The sequence below is a fragment of the Rhinolophus ferrumequinum genome, chromosome 16 (assembly GCF_004115265.2).
Source record: "Rhinolophus ferrumequinum isolate MPI-CBG mRhiFer1 chromosome 16, mRhiFer1_v1.p, whole genome shotgun sequence".
NCBI classification, from domain to species: domain Eukaryota; kingdom Metazoa; phylum Chordata; class Mammalia; order Chiroptera; family Rhinolophidae; genus Rhinolophus; species Rhinolophus ferrumequinum.
The window spans coordinates 22123712-22146180 of NC_046299.1; the positions used below are offsets into that span (position 1 = coordinate 22123712).

The 22469-nt window shown below is 40.2% G+C and overlaps 1 protein-coding gene across 4 annotated transcripts in view; it reads right to left on the reverse strand.

Moving 5' to 3' along the window:
- Window positions 1–22469, reverse strand: part of CNNM2 (cyclin and CBS domain divalent metal cation transport mediator 2) — a 147138-nt gene that overhangs the window by 31871 nt on the left and 92798 nt on the right. For 2 of the 4 annotated variants that reach the window (XM_033129965.1, XM_033129964.1), the window contains exons 2-3: window positions 4193–4336; window positions 1420–1557 (exon numbers count right to left, since the gene is read on the reverse strand). In XM_033129965.1, the coding sequence (XP_032985856.1) occupies window positions 1420–1557; window positions 4193–4336 (282 nt within the window). Of the gene's footprint in view, window positions 1–1157; window positions 1221–1419; window positions 1558–4192; window positions 4337–21973; window positions 22069–22469 lie in introns of those variants that run through there. The other 2 variants (XR_004425276.1, XR_004425277.1) reach the window with 2 other exon arrangements.

Consider the following 22469-nt stretch of genomic DNA (forward strand, 5'->3'; position numbering starts at 1 on the left):
AGGGTGCTCTACTGAAACTTTATGGTACCTCAGAGGCAGAGTAGGATAACATTTAGTTTTAAATCGTGGTTCTTAAATGATGGAGAACAATATTATCAGAATTAGAGAAAGAATAACAGGCAAGTTAAAAAGACTGTTTATAGGTTAAATTTGTTAAATTATGTTCTATGCAAAAATTATAAATTCTCTAAATTCTTCTGTGACGTTCTTTGTATTAACAAAATAAGATAGTACATTGCAGAAATGTTGGGAAATATAGAAAAAGATAGAGGACAATAAAAATTTCCTATAAACCAACCACTCATAACCATTCTGAGCAATTGGTGAGCATTTCTTTCCAGTACCTTGCCAAGACTAGTGTGCCAGTGTGTAGGTGTGTGTACATACAAAAACACAACTATAATCTTCCTGTACAGTTTTATATCCTGCTTTTTCTCATTTTACATTAAATTATGAGTTATTTTCCCATGTTGTAAATATTATATTGTGAGCATTTCCATTATCTGAAAACGTGATCTTACAGAGTATGTAACATTCCATCACATGACTGCTGTTAGCCTTCTTTTCAAAGTATTTTAAGTACACTGCACGCAGTTGAAAGGCATTGGCTGCCCATCTTGGACCGGACGTCTTCTACAGGTCACTGGGTACTTTCAGGTTTTCTTATATTTCCCCTGGCCAAGAGAGCTCACCCTTCACCTAGACAGCCACTGGGGATGTGAGAAGGGTTAGTCAGTCTCTTAGGTCCATTCAACCTTGACCTCTCTGGAGCAGTCAGTGCCGGCTGGATTGGTGGTTTTAAAAATGTGCACACTTGCCTCCTGCAATGGGCGCAAGTTAACAATCTGATTTGAAGAGGCCATCAAAAAAATCCATGTCAAAGTTCTGAGAATTTCTGATTTTAATAAAACCATAAAGGATAAAGATTTAATTTTGAAAAACTATTGTTCTTCTTTGCAAATCATAGCACCTGTGTTATCACTGATATCCAACTGTTTTTCCAAGGCCAGCTGAAGAGAGAATTACTCAACTGTCCAACACACGAGGTGGTGTCTGTGTCAGCCTACTCCGCCAGCTGGCTCTCCCATGGACTTAGCTGGAAGCAGACGACCTGGCCTACTATTTACATGCAGTGTGGCACTGACATTCATCCTTACCTTTCAGACCAATTTTAAGTTACTGGTCCACCCCTGGTAAATGTCTCAGAGTTCATGCCGACACTGAACATAGGAGAGGAGAGAATTTGAAAAGAAAAAAACAAAACAAAAACAAAACAAAAAAACAAAAACAAAACACAAAAGTGGCATTACTTTTCACCCCATTTCCCAGTCTCCACCCCTAGCCCACCCCAGTCAGTGGTGGGTGAGAAACACGCTCCAGGGTTGGTAGAGATTTCAAACTGTGATAAGCTGCACTTGCCTGTTGCTAGGAAACGGTGCATGGCCAAGAGAAGCTGTGGTGATATTTTAACCTTCATCTCGCTGTCTGTCTGCTTAAAGGCAGAAAAATCTTGCTTTCTTTCACGATGGGCCACTTTCTTTTTCGTTCTGTTATCCGCTGTGGAAAGAATAAGAAAAAAGTAAGGAAATGCATTCCTTTAGATAAGGGCTCTTTTTGAATGAAAATGACAAAATATACTGGAAAGATAGTGAGCACTCTACGTAGAAACACCACATGGAAAGAGGAAGAAAGAGAGAATCCTCATCAAATCAGTGCCGCATGGTCATAACACAATCAAGTAACAGACAACCTGAATAGTAGCAACTATAAATACACTTCCTGAAGATGTTTAGAGCCCTGACAAGTACATTAATGGGCAGCCTTGGACAAAAACCCTTCCCTCATCAAACCTATATAACCACATAGCACAGAGGGTATAGCCTGGTGTGCACTCAGTCTCCTGCTACTCAATGTCACCACACTGCAGTGACGAACCATCACTGTGTTACAGAAGACACACGGCAAGTGTGTCCCTGCCTTTAAGGGGCTCCTAGCCTGTGCTCAAAGAGAAACACAAAACAAAATTTCTTAAGAAACAAACAAAACATTTTCATAGAACAATACTTCAATAGTAACATCTGGTAACTTCATTTCTGCCTCAGATCATGACATCTTCAAGGTCAAGCAAATATAAAGAAAGTGATCCAGAATAGAGGTCAGCAAACTTCTTCAGTAAAGGGCCAGATAGTAAGTATGCCAGGCTCTGCAGATCAAATAGTCTCTGTTATAACTACTCAACTCTGCTGTTTAGCAAAAGCAGCCATATGTGAATGAATTATCATGGTGTGTTCCAATAAAACTTTACCACAGACACGAAATTTGAATTTCATATCACTTTTGCGTGTCACAAAATAATTATCCTTTTGATTTTTTTTTCAAAGATTTAATAATTCTTAGCTTGTGGGCCATACAAAAGCAGGTGGCAGGCATTTGTGGGCTATAGTTTGCCAACCCCTGATCTAGAAAGTGTCTACTGCAAAACTTTCAAGTATTTTTCTGGATAAAGTAATGATCAAGAAAAAACTAGGTCAAAGACAAGGTCCTTAGTCCCTTGCTCCTTTCCCAAGAACCATGAGTCTGCATTACCATTTCATGCCTAAGGCAAAACAGATTGCTTACTAGGCTTGTCCTGGGGAGACGAGGGTCACAACGTGTAATTTTCTTCCATCTCAAATTCTTTTGAGAATCAGACAGAATAAATCAACACAAAATTTAAAAATAATTTTCTAATGACAAAAACAGTCACCCTCCCTGATCTCCTATCTAAATCAAGAATATATGGGAAACCAAAAGTTCAGCATTTCATATCAGTAAGTCGCGTTAGGCAATACTTCTGTATGAAATCAGTCTAATCAGGTTTGAAAGAATATACCTGAAGTGCAAACATAAGATCTCATAAATGTCTAAATTATCTTTCTTATGATGAGTACTATCCCTAGGGAAACATAAATATACACACACACTTGATACTAAATAGTCACTGTGAGGAAGGATGAAAAGAATATAAACATACAAATGACAATATTTTCTGAGACCTCTGACTACTTTCCAAGTGTCAAAAGGATAAGACACACATACGAACTGGTATTTTTAAAGAATGCTATACAGAAGTGAGGGGAAAAAATAAGCTACATTTCAGAAGCAAATCATTGGCTAAATACAAAATTTATTCATTTAAGGGTGCATGGAAGACTTTCTCAATTTTAAAACGAAGGACATTCATTCCCTTCTAGTAAAACTGAAGAAAATCACTCTACTCTGAGCAAAACGGGCTCTGTCCCTTGTGCCCTGGGCCATCTGAATGATACATTCCCCCCTCCAAATGTTTCAAAAGCCAAACAGGACAAACAGAGCCCAAAGGCTCCTTCTCTTGAGACATTTGAGATCCCAAACTTTTCAAGCCTTGGGCCATCTTTGGTACTATGAAACTCTTGAAAAAGTCTTATGTTGCTAAGAGTGAGGCTGAGAAAAGTTGAAGTCCAATGATCCAGGTTCAATGCTCACCCCAGGATCTAGCCCACTCCTGGGCAAACAGGTGTGGATACTCCCCTTCCCCTGCCTTGATCCAAGCCAGTCCCCACCCCATCCCCAAGAAGGCACAGAAGCAGAAAAAGGGAAAAACACACTGTTATCGTGTAGTTCACCCTGTCCTGCCTCTTATACCCCCACCCACCACCGCTGCCCCCAAAAAACTATACTTGCAAACCTCACCTCTACTCAGGTCCATGGGAACAAGAAAAATAAAATAGTTGCTATCCATCAGATTAACAAATCCTTCTCATTTTTTAAGTATTTGAATTATGACCTTAAGTAGAAACAGAAATTTATCTGAACAACTTACCTAATTGTGTAAAATGAAAATTTAGTAAAGAACAATTAATTCTTTTTCCACATGTAAAATAAACGTAAAAACCAAGAATGGATTTGGCTGTTCAGGGTCAAGTAATGCCCAGATCAATTGTTAGAAGCAGCTGACTTTTCAAAAAAACATGCCAGCTGACATTACAGGACCAACCTCTGCTTCTTCCCCTTGTTGAAGGCACAGGAATACACCGATAGGCTGTACACAGCCTACACACACACTGCACAATTAGAAACAGAGGCAGACAACTGGGGAGATGTCAGATGATTCACAAACAATGTGACCCAAAAAGCAAAGATTTGGGGAAATTACTCAGGCAATGCTACTCACTGTATAAGTCTGTCTCATCTAGAATCTCAGATTTGATGATTTCTTCAATCACATCTTCTAAGGTGACAATTCCCAGAACTTCATAAAATGGATCCCCTTCTCCCTCATTGTTTACTCGCTGTACAATAGCCAGGTGAGATTTACCTTGAAAGAAAAGAAAACAAAGTTTAAGAAGTAATTTTCTGAATTTCCTGAATAAAATCTTAGATACGATTACGGTAGGAACAGCAGCAAACACAGATACCAGATTATCCAAGTCTGCATCTCAGCATTTCAAAATGGGACGGAAACACCACATACAGATGAAAGAGCTTCATGAGCTGTCAAAAGCAAGACCCGTTAAGCCAGAAGAGGATCACCTCCTACACACAGTGCGCTGGCCCCGCATCACCATGTGTTTCCTAATGGATTTGCTCTTTAGTAATGTCAGCTCTTCCTCTGCGACCTTTCAGCAACCGCTACTTTACTTTCGGAGAGTAGTTCTCAAAATGTGGTTGGTGGCCCCCTAGGGATGCCTAAGGCCCTGTCACAGGAGGTCTGCCAAGTCAAATGATTTTCATTAGAGTACTAAAACGTTCCTGGCCCTTTTCACTGTGTTGATATTTAAAGCAATGGGGCAGATACCTGAGCACAAATGAAGGCAGTGGTGGCAAACTGTACCAGTGGTCACTGCCACAGTTCTCCACCACCACGGGATTCTCTACCACCACATACTCACAGTATAAGGGAGGGTGGGAAGGTGGGGGGACGTTTCTCTTAAGAATATCCTGGACAAAGCAGTGAACGTGATTAATTTCATTAAATCTTGACCCCAAGTACCTGGCTTTCAATATTCTATGTGACAAAATGGGAAGTGCCATAAAACACTTATGTTGCATTCTAAAGTACGACAGTGCTTCAAGAGGAAAAGCACTTGTGCAATTGTTTCTAGCCACTTTTTCCACTGAACATCAATTTTATTTGAAAGAATGATTATCAGACAAAGCACAGTTATTTAGACTTTGGTATGTGGCACACGTTTTCTTTAAAATGAATAAAACAGGGCCGGCCCGGTGGCTCAGGTGGTTAGAGCTCCATGCTCCTAACTCCGAAGGCTGCCGGTTCGATTCCCACATGGGCCAGTGGGCTCTCAACCACAAGGTTGCCAGTTTGATTCCTCAAGTCCCACAAGGAATGGTGGGCAGCGCCCCCTGCAACTAAGATTGAACACGGCACCTTGAGCTGAGCTGCCTCTGAGCTCCTGGATGGCTCACTTAGTTGGAGCATGTCCTCTCAACCACAAGGTTGCCAGTTCGACTCCCACCATGGCTGTGCTCCCTGCAACTAGCAACGGCAACTGGACCTGGAGCTGAGCTGCGCCCTCCATAACTAAGACTGAAAGGACAACAACTTGAAGCTGAACAGCACCTTCCACAACTAAGATCGAAAGGACAACTTGACTTGGAAAAAAAAAAGTCCTGGAAGTACACACTGTTTCCCTTTCCCAATAAAATCTTTAAAAAAAAATGAATAAAACGAGCCTGTGACATTAAGGAAAAGAGCAGCAGCATTTGCTGCCACATGACATCACGGTCGGCAGTCACCTTTACCACTCCGTTAACGTATTATTCCCGGGTTTCTCCACTGGAAAGTTACTCATTTTCCCCTTTCCCTAATTCTATTCTTTGGAGGCAAGTCACTAAGTCTAACCCACCCTCAGGGAGCGGTGAGGGGTAGGAATTAAACTCTACTTCCTGGAGTAGGTGAGTATCTATATATACTATTCAGAATTCTTCTGTAAGAAGACTTCAGACCAAAGGATATTTATGTAACTGCACCAAAAGAGAATATCCATGATTATCCAAGAAGGCTATTAAAATAGCCCTCCCTTTTCCAAATACATATCTGTGTGAGGCCAGATTTTCTTCATACATTTCAATTAAAACAATATACTGCACAGATTAAATGAAGAAGAGAGTCCAGCTGCCTTCCATTAGCTAGATAATAAAGAGATATGCAAAAAAGGTAAAACAGTGATACTTACTATTTTTGTTTTGGAAAATAGTGATTTTTAATAAGAATGTTATTTATGTTAACATGTAATGGGTTTATTATTATCCTTTCAAAATGAATTAATGAGTAATTGTCTTAAATTTCTCAGGTTTAATTTCAAACACAGTAAATATCGAAAAATGTGACCCACGGAAGAACATGAGCTCTGAAGTCGAACAGCCCTGGATTTGAACCTCAGCGCTGCCTTTAATTAGTCATTACTAGCTGTGTGATCATGAGCAAACTACAGAACTTTTCTGAGCCTCAGTCTCCTCACCTCCAAAGCAGGCTCAAAGCAGGCTCAACACCCACAGGGCTGTTGTGAATATCAGAGACCATATTGGTACCTACAGCAAAGACGGCCTGGGATCCACCAGGTGATCAATACATGGCAGCGCCTATTAATTGATGAATGTTCTACCTCAATTCTAAGGTACCATCAACTTACTACCAGCTTAGTCAGAGAAAGACTAAACTACACTATGATTAAAAGATGCATTTCAACCTCAGAAAGATCTTTTAAAATATTAAATGCATCTCTCACACCAATATTGGTGTTTCCAATTCAAGGCATGTGAGACATCTGAGATGTATCCTTAGTTAAGCCAAGTTGACACAGTCTAGAAATTTCATAGCCTAGAAAATCTGTTAACATGCATGTACATTGATATGTACATTGATCGGTTTCTTAAATCACAGGGTGGGTTTTGGGGGGGTAAGATGGGGGTGGGGAGAGTCCTTTAAATAAAGTTTACTTAAAACTGTGAGTTAAGCCAGTTCACTCAGATGCAACCAGCCAGACAAACTATTCCCTGAAGGCCAGATCTGATCAAGTTCCCAGCACTTACTCAGAAACTGCCTTTGGTTCTGCAGGTTTGTTGGCCCTTTCCTGCTTTGGCTCAGACCCCTTTACAGGCAACAATGTCTGGAAGCCTAGAAGGTTAGATTGTTAGACAATTAGGCATCCCAACAATTTTCATCCTTAGCGTGCTCATGCTCAAAGAATGAAAATATTTTCAGCAGCAAATGAGACTAGGAGGGACACTTATCAGCAATAGATATAAACACCGCATCGGGTCAAGTCAACGCTAGTCTAGTCAATTCAGTCTGGTCAGTTTCTCACATCTGCTTTCCCAAGGACCCAAACATAAGCAGTTAAAAATTCTTGGTCAATGCTGTCTGTCGAAAGTTAAATTCTTTTGCTATTCCCAGCTTGTGATCATTTAAAAGGAATTTTCCAAAGCAAGGTCTAATATTAGACTCAAAATGAAGTTTCCATTCCACTGAGGCGCTATTCTCACCAAAGTAACTACCGCATAATCAGATTGTCTTGGAGCAATTCGTTTAAATGCAGATGGACATACTTGAAATACCAGCTCGATAGCACCAACAGATCTGACTGGAAAGAGCCTTACTCTAGGAGAAATTGTTCGTGTGAGTTAGGCTTCTTAGACTGAAAATTAAATTTTCCTTGGGGCTCCCTTTCACAACCCCACACCCAATATGCTTAAACTTTTGCATCTGATCCAGAGCCACATTCTTTTAGGTTTTGAATTCCTGGGGAGAAGTCCTGTTTTCTGGACCTTCTTGCTGGTAAGCAGTACAACAACAACAAAAGACACCCCTCCTCTCTAATCATGCTTTTGGAGACTAGGCCTGTCCCCCACTGAACCATTCCCTGCAGGGAGTTTAGTCTTCAGCCTCATCAATGGAGCAATCAAAAGGAAAATGTAAACAAGTTGTCAATAGAGAAATGTTAAAATCTGAGCACAAACAGCATTCTTCTTAACCTGAGCATTGGAGGGAGTAAGTCAGGGTTGAAAGCAGAAAGGCAATTTGGGGGAAACTAACAAAAGACTAAACCAAAAACTAAAAAAGATTATGAACTGATGGATTCTTAACTTCCAAAGAGAAAAAATGAAAATACAGCAATCAGCACAAGATGCAATTACAGGCATTAAATAACACTTAAATGTTTAAATATCCATAAAGAAACTTGATAAACTATATACAGAATAAAGCAGACATTGCTGTCACAATTAGGGCTTGGAGAGAACCCTTTTTGGCAAGCTGTAAGAGGTCTTGCAGTATTCTAGTCACTTTGAACTGTCCTGGGAAGGGAGGAAAAAGAGATCACTAAGAGAATGAAAGCAGGCCTGTTCTCAGAGTTCAGGGCTCTATGAATACATCTCTATTCAAATTCAGAACTATAAGCAAATTAATATGAAATACCCTAGATTGTTCATTTTTCTGTAACTGCTATGTGTTCAAGGCAGGGTAGTGGCATAGATGAAATCAGAAGAACATGCCTTCATTGTGAGATGAACTAAGTAACTAAAATAATCTATATACACAGTAAAATTGGGATCAAATTTCTGCCTCTGTCTGCTTCCATTGCTCCCCCAAATTAAAGTTTATTTGCATACTCTCTCTGGATTGGCAAACCGGCCAGAATGGTAGCAGGTTGCCACATTTGCATCTTTTAACCTTACCACATGCCAGCTTCAAATTCTGAATGACAGATACCATTTGTATGTTGATAGATTCATCAACTGGATAGTGAACAGGCTGACAAAGGGTACTTGTAACTAACTGCCTGTTGAAAACAGGGACCCATTTGCTATCATACATGTCTGATGTCAACGAAGTGAAATGGAACAGTACACAGACCCATTGAAATAGCTAAGGAAGGAAGCCAAGAGAATAGATGAAGTAGAATGGGATTAGGAACAACTCGACACAGCTGTGCTAATAAAAAGTGACATACAGTAGTCAGAAAGACCTAATAATGTGAGCACAAGGCAAACAGAGTCTGTGGGGTCCTAAAATGCCGCTCAAACAGCAAGTAGAAAACAAACAGAAGATCCAATAATGAGAAACTCAACCAAAACATTTTGTATTCTCCATTACTGCTGTGTTGCACAAGTCCAGGGACACCATTAGCATAGAGTGCAAAGCTGAATGGTCCCCCTGAAGTTGTGTGATGCCCTTCACCAACCAGGGGTGGCACAAATGAAGCACTTGATACGCCTTTGTTTTTAAAGGATCCCCAGTTTATCTAACAAAATTAAAATAATTCAATTAAGTAAGAATTCATTCAGTTCCTAAGAGGGAGTTCTATGGAACTAGTGATAAAAGAAGGAAATACTCTACAAGGCAGAATTTAGGGCCCACATAATTAAAACATATGGGATGGACGATATATCTTAATGGCCATACTTAAGATCTCCCAAGGAAACCAGTTTGCACGTTAGTAGTCAGGGAAGTCAAACACTTTAAACAGAATTGTATGTAGTCTGATTTACAAGAAGTAAACAAACTGATCAAGTGATATAATGTATAATGAATGTGTTTTATAACCCATAAACTACAATGCTGTGTAATGTGAATGAAAAAAAGGGGCCCATATACTAAACCTTGGGGGTTGGGGGGGCGCACATGGCAGGCCTGACAAGCTTGGTGACCAAAAGTAACCACATTGGATGGTCTGATCATAAATTCCTAACTGGGCAGGCCAAGGTGGGTAGTCACGTTCCAGGCCTATAGCTTCCTTAGCAAAGGTCAGTCTTTACCTTAACAACCCTGTCCATTGTTCATACATGTAGGATAACATACCTTTGAAATGTCAGAGTAATTTTCTTTTCTAGACCTCTCAAAGGCACAACTGCAGGCACCAGGGCACAAGACCACCAGAAGATGAGACCACAGAACCCGTCAGTGTCATCTTGTTGCCCACATACCGTCTCTATGTGCTATTAAGTAACTATTACCTATCCTGTACCCACCAATGTAAAAGAAGTATTTCTTCATTTTTGCTTTTTATCCAGTTCTAGAGATTTCCTGCTTTACTTTCTCCTGCCTCCTGAATCTACCACCAATAGATTTCAAGTAACCCTCCTTACGTCTTCTCCTTTGATTCTATTGTGTAAAATACGCTGCAGAAACTGCCATTCTCTGGAGCATTTTTTAACTCTGTTGAGATTCTGCTTCTGGACATGTCCTCAAAATTTGTCTCCAATAAAGTCTCATAAAACTTTTCTATGGGCTGGACATGCTTTCGCTGACAGTATCAAAAACTCTAGACCCACGAGTCCATTCACTCACTCAAGTATTTACTGAATGCCTACTATGTAACAGGCTCAGACATCAGGGAACATTCTAGTGGGGGAGACATACACTAAGAGAAACAGACAATAAAAAAGTATGTCAGACTGTATAAAACGTGCTATGGCGAACAAACTAGCAGGGGCAGAATTACATTTAACATCCGATGGTCAGAGATCCTAATAAGGCGACACTTAGACAAAGCTGGAGGACATTAAGGAGCCAAATGAAGCAGATAAGGGGCTGGGTAGGATGCTTCAGGTAGAGGACATAGTAAGGAAAAGCAGGGAGGCCAGTTTTACTGGAACAGAGTGAGCGAGAGGGAAAGAGGTAAAGGTGGGGTGCAGATCATGTGACCATTACAAAGACTGTAGCTTCTACTCTGAGGTGGGAAGTCACTGGAAGGTTCTGAGCAGAAGAGTGACCTGATCTGTATTATGTTTTAAAAGGATCACTCTGGATGCCGTGGTAAGAAAAGCCTTGGCAACTGGTGGGAAGAAGATGGGAGTGCAAAGGGCTGAAGCAGGGAAAAGGGAAATCCAGTTGTTATTCCAGTAACTTAAGTGAGAGGCGACAGTCACTTGAAGTAGCTGGTAATAGTGGATGTGACGAGAAGTACTGATATTCTGGATATACTCGTATGTTTAGATGGGGCCAACAGGTTTTGCTGATGGATTGATTGAATGTGGGGCAGAAGAAAAACAGAAGAGTCCAGGACGACTCTAAGGTTTTCGGCCTGAGCAATGGGAAGGACAGAGTTGCCACTTACTAAGGAGGACTGGGGAAGGTACCCGGTTGGAAGGAAATCGGTTCAGTTTTAGACAGGTAGGTGAATACAGGTCTACGTGTGGCCTCTCCAGGAGGATCTCCTTTCCCCAACTCCTCTTTGTGAGATGCCAAATAGATACCCTAGTGGAGATGGCAAATAGGCAGTTAAACACCCAAATCCAGAATTTAAGAGAGTGAAATGTGGGCTACAAATGAAAACTGCAGAAACCCAGTAAGACCACCTAGGGAGGGGGTGTGGCTGCACAAGGGACCCAAACCCTGAGCCTGGGGCATGACCATGTTTCACAGGTTAGGAAGTTGAGATATAACTGAAAAGAAGACTGAGAAGGAAGGGCCAGTTGGGGTAAGAAGAGAATAAAGAAGAGAATGGTGTTTAGAAAGCCGAGCCAAAATCAAAACACAAACAAAAAAAACCCAAACTATGACAAGAAGCAGAGAGAAGTCAAAAGTATCAAATGCAGTCAAAAGGTCATGAAAGATGATTTTGATGACAAAAGATGTTCAAGATTAAGAAAGGTCGGAGATGAAAAATCTAAGGATTGTTATTTAAGTGCCATGCCCAAGTTCCTGTCCAGTGTGATTTCCACGACAGCCTTTCCTGCTTCTACCCAGGAGACACAAATTGGCCTGCGTCTGCCAGTAGCCTTAACCAGAGAGAAAAGGCCTATGTCATTAGGGCAGAGTTTGGCTTGTCCTCTCCAAAACACCTCCCTCTTTCAGTACCCACTTCTGGAAATGATACATTGGATTTCTAATCACCCAGGCTTAAAACTCTGAAATCAGCTTTGTTTCTCCTCTCCCTCATTTCTCCCCTCCCCGTTTTTCTCTTCCTTTTTAATGAAGAATGAATGAATACATACTATAGACACAGTAAAGTATACCTGTGGGAACACCACCCAGGAAAGGCTACATAACAATGGACTACAGGGGTGAATGGGCGGGGGACGCAGCCAGGAGCAAGGACTAGGGAACAGAGAGTGGTAAGAGTAATGGCAAAAAAATAAATAAATAAAATAAAAAAAGAGTAGTGGCTAAGGAGGGTAAGCAGAACGCAGATTCCAAGGCGAATACAGGCCTGCATGTGGCCTCTCCAGTAGGATCTTCTCTCCCCAACCCCTTCTCTTTGTTGAGAGCAGGTCCCTAAAGGATAGGGAGATCACACAGTGGTCCCGCAACATATCTCATGATGCTCAAGTGGCAACACAACCTCAGAAAAAAGAAAGCAATTCCCCTAGTGTATTTAGCCATATCTGGAATATTGTGTTCAGGTCTGTATTTTATGGGAGGCAAACTGAGGAGAGAACTACCAAGATCCTTTAAGTTGTATAAACTAGATCACATAAGGAACAAATAAAGAGGACACAGACATTTAGCTAGAAGACAAACCTGGACAGGGATGAGACGTGACAAAAGCCTTCAAATCTCTGAAATGAAAGGCAATCATTTGGTTCTTACGCTTCCTCACCCAACAACTTGTTACCTACACACGTGTACCTCCATTTACCATGAGGCTAATTAGATCATAAGGCTGATTAGATCATAAAGCTGATTAGATCATAAACTCCTTGATGGCAGCGGCCTCCATTGTATTCACCTTTGTATCACTCCTAACCCCCAGCCCCACCAAGTCCAGCACAATACCTACCACTTCCCGACTCCAATACACACCAAGGGAAACCTTCTGAACCACAACAATATCATAGGCACTCAAAAGTGCCCATTTTCCATCAACAACTGAATTAGGGAGAAAACTTAAAGCAGGGGTCAAAGGCCATCAGAACCTGGTGTCAAGGACACCGTCCTTCCATCCTTTGGCCTCTATAGGCTTCTCATGCTTTCATTGTCCAACCAGTCAAATGACTCGATCTTCTCCAATCATAACCTCATGGGTTTACTCATCCCCACAGCACAGGTAAGAGGGAGCCTCTCCCCAGGGGAATGGTCAGGAATCACAGTCCCCATGCCCCTTCACTCACTGCGCTAACCCAGCCTGGGACTGCCTGCCACAGCCACACCTGGGCTCTGGGAGCGCGCCTTACTCGCTACACCCACATCACTCTTCACAGTAGATCAGGTCCTTTCCCTACTCATTTCCCTCTCAATTCAACAGCTGCAAAATCAAAAGACAAATAAACCCTGAAGCATAAACCACATTACACAAACATGAAGCCATTTTCCCACAGATTTTTGTAAGGAATACGTGAGTTACGTTCTTATATGCCTTGCAGGTCTTCTACTGACGAATATGATGATAAATCTAGGATTATAACATGAGTACAATGGTTAAATTTGCTTAAGGAGAAGTAATACAATGTAATTTGGGGAGCTATCACCTTACTATTTCTGTACTGCTTAAAGATAAAACGAAAACAACAAACTTCATGTTTTTTTTAAGTATTTATTTTACCTTACCATCCCCACCAGAGCTAAGTGCATTTTTTCCAATTGAATTTTCCCACCATAAAATACACCAGAAAAATGTGACACAGATCTTAAAATAGTCCTATATAAACAATACATGAGTATATATATAGCAGCACTTGCTGTATATAGAAATCACTGGTTTTAAGTGATGATAACAGTTGCTATTCTGAAACACAAAAGCCCTCTTTTACCAAAAGGCTTACTATTTCCAAATTCCAATGGCCGACCGGTTAAGTGGATGCCCATGTCTCCTCAGCAGGGCAGCTCCTCCACTCCAGACATGTGGGGGGCCATCTCAGCCATCAACAACCTCCCTCCCAGTTAGGTCATGTCCACCAGGAGGTTTACTGGGATATGGAATCATGGTTTCCTAAAAAACTAATTTTTTTTGGTGAGGGTAGCTGTTTATTTGATACAGATAATATTTCTTAACAGGACCATTTCCGGGATAGAGCCCTGAATTTATCTACTAATTTAGTAGATTATAACAGCTGTCAGGAAACAGGCCTGCTGTTTTTTGGCCACTCACACTCTGAAAAGTAAGGAAGGAGCCACTCAGTGAGATGCTCAGTCTTTACATGACTTTTTTTTTTTTTTAGGAGAAGCAAAACCACTGCCCTCCCCAAGGTGACTGCAGAGTCCTGGGCACAGCGGGCGCTCCCAGAAGTCTGAGCACACAGGCCAGGTTTGCCAGGGCCCAGACGAATGCCGCACGTGGAGGCACCCTCTCTTGTTTCTATTTGCTTTGGATAAGTTTCTTAACATTTAAATTGAGTTTGGTCCCATCTTCCTAGTCTTAACTGAAGTTTCTTTTCTATATCCCTAAAATAGAAATACCTGAAAAAGAGAGGAAAAAATTTCAAGTTGAAAATATCTTTTAAGACGATTAATGTTTAAAAGAATTATGTCTGTGGATATCCTTAAAATGTTATTATTTAACTATTGTTGACTGGTTGAATTTCACTTCATAAAAATCTCTCATTCGATAAGATCAGAAATATCACACACTGAGAAAATTCAACCCAGGTGGTTCTCAGATTTTGACAGCTGCATCCAGAGATTTGAGAAAGGCATAACTGCCTTCAAGGATACAAACATTTACATGTTAGAAAAGTTCCTGAACTATATTAAAAGTGCAGATACCTGCCTGGTACATTGTAGGCATGCAAATATTTACTGAATGAGTAAATCCACAAATTTACCTAAATCCTTTGAACATATTTTTATTTTCAATCTATACAATTTTCTGGGCTATTTCATTCGTCCTAAAACTATCTCCTGCACATTTTTAGGTGTTCCTTCTGGACTTATATATCTCGTCTGGCAGTATTTTTGAGGTTATAACCATATCTTCTCTACGTTATCGTCATTATAGAGTGAAGACTCCATCTTTTTACAATATTTTACCTAAGGATTTAACCTTGATTTTTACAAAACATTACACTAAACTGTCATCTATAATCTTCCCATCAGGCATACTTTCTTCCAATCATTGAATAGATACTGAATATGTACTTTATTCCCAGCACAGTGCTAGTATAGATAGATATCTATCTCCTTAAGAAAACATGATTTTTTATGAAAAGATGGATTAGAAAATAATTATTCATACTGTGGAAGGATTCTTTGTTTTACAAAATGGATCATTCTTAAATTAGAATTTTAATTTTGAAATAATTATACATTCATATGCAACTGTAAGAAATGATAGAAAGATCTGGTGTATTTTTACCCAAGCACCCATATAACTTTACCCACTTCCCACAGTGGTACATCTTACAAAACCACAGCACAATATACAACCAGGATATTGCCATGGATACCGTCACAGCACCAAGCTTCTGTCACCACCAGGATCTCTCAGGTTGCCTTTTACAGCCACACATACTTCCCCTCCTACCCTCAAAACAGATCATGTTAATAGCTTCTCTGGTGAAGTAAGTGCTTAGTTTTCTCCTGGTAGTGGCTCCTAGCTTTAGCTTTTAAGTTTAAATAAATATTAAAAAACTCACAAAATGCCTATCAATGGGAAAACATTTTTCAGTCAACAAAAACTTGTTTTACATGCAAGTCTGAAAACTCAAGAATGGAGTCCAATCCTGACAAGACGAGCTAACCGGGCTTCCCTGGTTGAGACACACAGCAGGTTGTTATATAACTGGCTGCTCAGAGAGGACTGGTTTTGGACAGCAGCAGACACCAGCCTTGATTCAATAAATGTCTGCAGTACTGTTTTCCAGGCAGCTCCTCTGGCCTCTCACGATGTGATGGATTTTTGATGTGTCAACTTGGAGAAGTAACAGTCGCCAGTAATTAAACACTAATCTAGTTGCTGCTGTGCATGGATTTTACAGGTGTAATTAGGGGTTAACTTTAAGAGTGTTATCCTGGGTGGGGCTGACTTAATCAGCAGGAAAGCCTTAAAAGCAGGGTGAAGGCTTTCTGAGGAAGAGAAGTTCCACCGGACAACTGCAGACCCTGCCTATGGGGTTCGTGCCTGTTTATGACCTTCTCTTCCTGATGGCCTGCCCTACTGACTTTGGACTTTCTTAGATTACAACAACGTACCTGAGCCTGTTCCTTATAATAAATCCCTTAATGAATGCTGTATGTATGTGTCTGTCTTCTACTGGTTCTGCTTTTGAACCATGACTGAAAGACTCAGCACCCACGACACAAAGTGATTTAGAAAGCAGATAGCAAAAGAAAATTAGGATTAGACTATGTTTTCATTTCCCAAACCCAAAACAAGGAATAATTCAGTCTATGAAGACAAACTAATACGTATGCTGTGCCAGGGAGATCTGCTCAATGAACTTCCTTGGAGAATTAGCAATTACAATAATCTTTTGGGACAACAAAAATTAACCTAGACTAAACTGTGGCTGCATTTAAAAGACAAAAGGCCAACTCCATCCAAATGGCCTATCCTATGAAAAACAGCCCTGTGGTCCTCCCACCGGTTAGGAGTCCAGGCCACAAACAATGATGGGCTCACATTCCCACACCACCACCCGCTTGTTCTCGGTCTTTACTTGAGCTTCAGTCTTGCTGTCAGATACCTTAGCCAGAAACCGAAGTGAGGCAATTCACAGAAGTTTCCAGTCATTATGTGACTTGCTTACTGGCCCATCCAAATGATTTGTGAGAAAATCTCGTGAACCAACAGAACACAAACTGAAGAGTTTTTTTCCATTATTCCTGTCTCCCAGAGTATTTAAAGACTTGGATTTTCCCATCTTTTGGGGAAATATTTTCTTATAAATAGTGAGGCATGCCGGGCATCTCCACGTCATCTTTTTTGGTGGTCTGTAACACTCACTGTATTCTCACTGGAATGTTTTCCTAGTAAAGTATCGGCAATGGAAAACATGGCTAAGACAAAAGATGGCTTTCAGGCTGAGATGATGGGAACCATCTTTCCCAAGAGACAGGTAGTTCTTCTATAGAACTGTGGGGTTTATTTTAGAACCGATGAGTCTATTTTTAGTCTTTCCTTTAGACTTGCAGCCTTCCTAAGGATAGACTGACTGACTATCCTAATGAGGTAATAATAGTCCAAAAGATTAGTAACAGTCCAACATATCTAATAATAAGAGATTTTAAATAGAGGAATACACTTCTGCTGCTAAGGCCAAATATCAGTGTTTTAATTTTATGATGTGCTCTTCTGTTCCTTTTTCATGTCTTAGTTTTAGGACCAATAATCATTTTGAACTTTGTTTTGCAGTCCAAAGCTCTTGATTTCAACTAAACTAGTTCATTGGATGATTTCTACAACAAAGGTAGACAAGGTTGCTAAGTACACAGTCATACATAAAAACATAGCCCTACGGTGATATTCACAGTGAACAAAAACTGCTTAAATCTAGACGATGTGCTCAAACCACAGCATACATTTGCTTTTGGAGCACACATTTTAAGGAGAGGGGAGAAGTCATCAGTTATTTTTAAACCTGCTTAAAGGGAAAACTAAGGGCTGGTTTTGTTAAAAGAAGAAAGACCTTATCCCCTTTTCTCACACAACTCTCCTCTTTTCAGGAAGTCCTTCCTGATGACCTCAAGTTGGAAGTTCTGAGGTAGAACTGCTATTATATATCATACAGTTAACACAAGTTACTTATTATATATTATAATAAAGTTCATAACCATGATATGAGGGGGGAAAGGGACTATCAAAATTACTCTGTCACTGAGTCCTGAAGTTGGAGGGAAAATCAAAAGTCATCTAGTTCAAATTCTTATCTAATGTATTTATCCCATCTATAAATTTTCCGCAAATAGTAAACTTGAAAAAAATGTAAACATAAATATTTTGAGGTTTTCCTCATTGACCTGAGATAAAAGTCCTAGCATTTTATTTTTCTGATTTTCTGTCTCTAGAAATCTTAAGTACTTCATTGCCATTGTAGAGGAGAAAAGATGCAATCAGATAAATTTAAAAACCAAACATTTTCTATTATAAATTCCTTCACAATTCCTTCTCATCTGCCCATTATCTACCTTTCCCCCTAGTATCTCTTTAAAATGTGTAGGAAATAAAAGAAAGAAGTTTTTCAATATCTATGAGAAAAAAATCACCAACTAAATGTCTATCAATAGAAGCCTGGTAAAATAAATTCTAGTATTCTCTATACAATGGAATACTATGCAGCTTTTAAAAAGAATCAAAGATCTACTTAAGTTTTTATGAAAAGTTACCCAAAATACATTTTAAAAAACCGGAATATTAAACAGTATGATCCCACATATGTAAATTGTATATACATAGAAAAATGCTGGAAAGAAATAGCTAACTGTAGCATGTTGACTGAAATCTACAGTACTGTTGCAAGTTTGTGTCCTACAAACAATTAATTCCGATAAAGTCTATTTTGTGTGATTCTCATCAAAAAGGAAAAAAAGAATATAGATTTATAACTGTGTAACACTGCATTACTGTATATAATCCTAACAAGAGAAAATGTTTAATTTGACTAGGAATGAATGAGAATAAGATCAATGTCAACATGAGATGTCCCTTAAGCGCCACCTGAACATCCCCTAAGGCCCATGGCTTACTCCTTCCACTGCCACAGCGACCAGTTCCACACAGGCTTGGACGAGGTTCATGCCCATACAATCACTGCTAGCAGACATCCAGCTCACGGCACAGCTCATAATACAGCTCAGTGTGCTTCTCACTCCTCCTGCCCTGGGACTTCTCCTGAAACCCACTCTGCAGTTAAGCACATGCAATCCAGAAATGGGGAGGAATTAATGCCTGTGAAAGAATACGTTCCCCTTTTGTACTCAAGCAGACAATTCTGAGAGCATTTTTGTAAGGCTCTTTGCAAAAGGCCCTAGAGGTAGGATAGAACACCTGTTGCCTGTAGCTGAGGCTGTATCCAATGCACTATCACACCCCAGAATTTCCTTTCCTTTCTTCCCATTATACGTCCCATGACCTGACCTCCTGCTCCCTGGAGTCCCATTCCAAATACACTTCCCTGCACCAAACCTTTGTATCAGGCTGCCATTCAGGCTAAGACAGAATCAGATGAGTGCAAAGCTTTTCTACCAACCAGTTTCTGGCTTCATACATTTCATCCTCTTCTATTTCCATGATTCCAGTGCCAGATATGTTAGGACACATTCATATCTCGACACAATGCTGGTCCTGCACCTTTATTTCACATTACCAGGTGAGCTGATAGTGGGCAGGAGTATTTCTCAATGTCACTCCCATACTGGGGTGGCTAGCAATAACTATACATTGAAATGACTGCAAACCCAAACTAAATGTATCCGCAGCTCAACTTTCCCACTGTTGGATTCCCCAAAATGCCTGGGAGCACTCCAATATCACCAGACACAAGAAGAGAGAGAGGCGGAGAGAGAGTAACTCAAAGTAGCAGGACACCAATTGTAGTTAAAATATCTGGATTTCACTAATTTTACAAAAACGTAACCATGTAAACTTTTGCAAGGCCCCTTCCCAAGGCCCACGCATGTGAAGCACTTAAGCTTGAACTAAATTAGCTTTATGGTAAGTCTGCGTTTTACTCTGCACTACTCAAGTAACTGTAACAAAAGTAGACATTAACCCATAGACTGAAAACTCTAAAATCTATAGAATAGCACCATTCCAGTCCAACCCTCTTTCCTAAACTTCAGATATAAAAATATCCCAATTGCCTACTTGGTCCTCTTCACTTGTCCTACAAGCATCTCAAGTTCAACACATCCAAAACCAAATGTATCACCTTCTTTACCAAACCTGTTCCTCCACTTCTATTCCTTTTGCTGACTAACGGCGCCACTATATATCAAATGTGAAACTGTGGGAGTCCTCGTAGATTCCTCCTTTTCCTCTAGTTTCACCCTGCTGTCATAACTTGGTTACCAAACACTGTGTTAAGTGCTACAGTTAAGACGATCTCCTAAATATCTATACAATCTCTCCCATGTTCTCCACCCCCATGACCAGCTCACCTTTCTACTTATAAGTCCTCATGATTTCTCTTCTGAACTGCAGCAACCTTCTGTCTTTCTAACTTTAACATAATCTCTTTCAAAGCCATCTCACTGATGCCATAGTAATCTTTCTAAAAAGCAAATCTGAACATGTTATTCCCCTGCTTAAAATTCTTCCATGGCATCCCATTACATTTGGGATCGTTTCAGGGCTTCAGTATGGCTTCCCGTGCCCGTCATGACACGATCCCTGGCTCCTCCTCCAGCTTCATCTTCCACATCTTTGCTCATTCCATGTCATAGCACACGTTTTGCCATTCTCCAATCTACGTATGCTATTTCATGCTTCCCTTTGCCAAGGACACCTTCCTCCCCTTGGCTCCTTTACTCCTATTCTTACTCAAAGATGTAATTCAGTATCGTCTCACCCTTGAAGCCTACCTAACCTCTCACCTATGCCGGCTGGGTTTGGTTGTCCTGTCTCTGTGTTCCCACGGAGCCTTCGCTACCTCCATCGGAGCATTTATTATCCTATAGTACGATGTTTTCTTTCTTCCTATACTGTGAGATTCTTGAAGGCAAGAGTTCTTTCCTACCGAAAGCCTCAGAAGCTAGCACAGTGCCTGGTATACACTACTCTCAATGCTGAATGCTGAGTAATAGCTCAAATTAACCACAAGAAAATATGAACAGGGATGAAGATCAGGAAAAATGATATTATCTTTGTTAGCTCTTGTCATAGATTGTTTTTCTTCCTGGGATACAATGCAATAAACGAGGCCAACCAGTGACTGCCAGTTGACTATAATTTTAGCAACCGTTTCCCAGAAGAGTGACCAATTTAAGCTAAGGCCTTGTACATAAAAGACTCTTATTTCCTATTTAATTTAATTGTACTGATTTTATTATTTTTAACTCCTATTGGCACCAAAGTCTAGAGAAGTTACAATAGAGTTTGTCCCCAGATGCAGCCAGCTTGAAAAACAAGTAGAAATCAAACCCTGTGCTCCTTCCTGTCGAGGTTGAGAATATCTTCAAAGAATTTTCATTGTCCTCGTAAATATGCAACATGAATTCAGTCTGAAAACTGAGACTCAGGTATTCAAATATGATGGCATGTCAATTTAAAAAAAAGATGGGAATTTAGCTTACTTAATGAATGAATGTTCAAGAGAACTCAACATTCATTTGCTTATTATGAAAAGACCTTTAGAAACAGACCATTCTTGTGTGGGACCTGGCCCTCCATCAAAACGACAACATGTCTTAAGCTTTCTGGGAGAAGATTCTACAACTGCCTGATAAGAACATCACCTTGGCTCCTGACATAATACTCAGAAGATCTAGGTCATCCATGGTCACTGATCCCTCATCCGAAGTCAGTTTTTAGAGTTCAAATGTGTGATGGGACCCTGGAGAATACTGTCAGTACTTAAGTGCTGAGACCGAAGTTAGACAGGTCTGGGTTTGGATCTTTCGGTTCTGCTACATACTACCCGTGTGACCGAGGATGAGCCATTTATCCTCTCTTAACCTCTCACTTTAATCATCTGTAAAACAGAAATAAATCCTAAGTTTACTATGAAAATTGAATGAAAAATATAGAATTGAACACGGTGCTTGGCACATAGTAAGTAATCAATAAATGATAATGATTATGTTATTGATGAACTTTCTCCTGGTTCTGGAAGTTAAAAATTATCTCAAATGTACATGTGTAATACCTTTTAATGTCTACAGAAATGGAATCTTAAGATCATTGGGATTATTCAGCAACAAGTAGCTTCTTTTAAAATACAGGCTTCTATCAAAGAGCATAATTTTTATCACCTGAGCATTCAATTCTATGTAGGCTTATTTTGTTTTCAAGTTCTTCAGTACAGTAACTCTACAAATTGTTCACTCTGTCTCAAAACCAAAAGTTTGCAGCTCGGTGGATCAAAAGGGTTATGGAGAGTGTCCTCCCTCCCCTCTCACCTCTAGAAGTAGTTGCTCCCGCTTACTGGATGAGGCAGTGGGGAGGGCGGCCCATGAAGGAAGCTTGTACAGCCACTGCCTTTGTCATATTTCCTCTGTGAAGAAACAGAAGACTTCAGTTCCTGGGATTGATTAAGCTCTAGAATAGAGAACTAAGGAACTACTTTGTATTTTCCTAGGAATCTCATCTCTCTTTGGGCGTAGTAGCACCATTGCAGCAAAACTATTACACATTTTTTGCGTCTTTGTCAAGGAACTGGAATGATAAACACAGGTAGCTTGCAATACACAATAAACTGAAGGAAGTTGGCACAGAGCAGAGAAAGACTCAAAGACGAGGGGAATGAGAAGAGGGAAAAAAAAACAATGAAAAAATAAAGTATATGCAATAATCATACCAACCCTGACGTTTGAAGAGCTGTTGTGAAGATTATTATGTGTAAGATCGGAAATTCACTTGAGGTTAATATGGTCTCCTCTGGTGCTGGTTATGGAG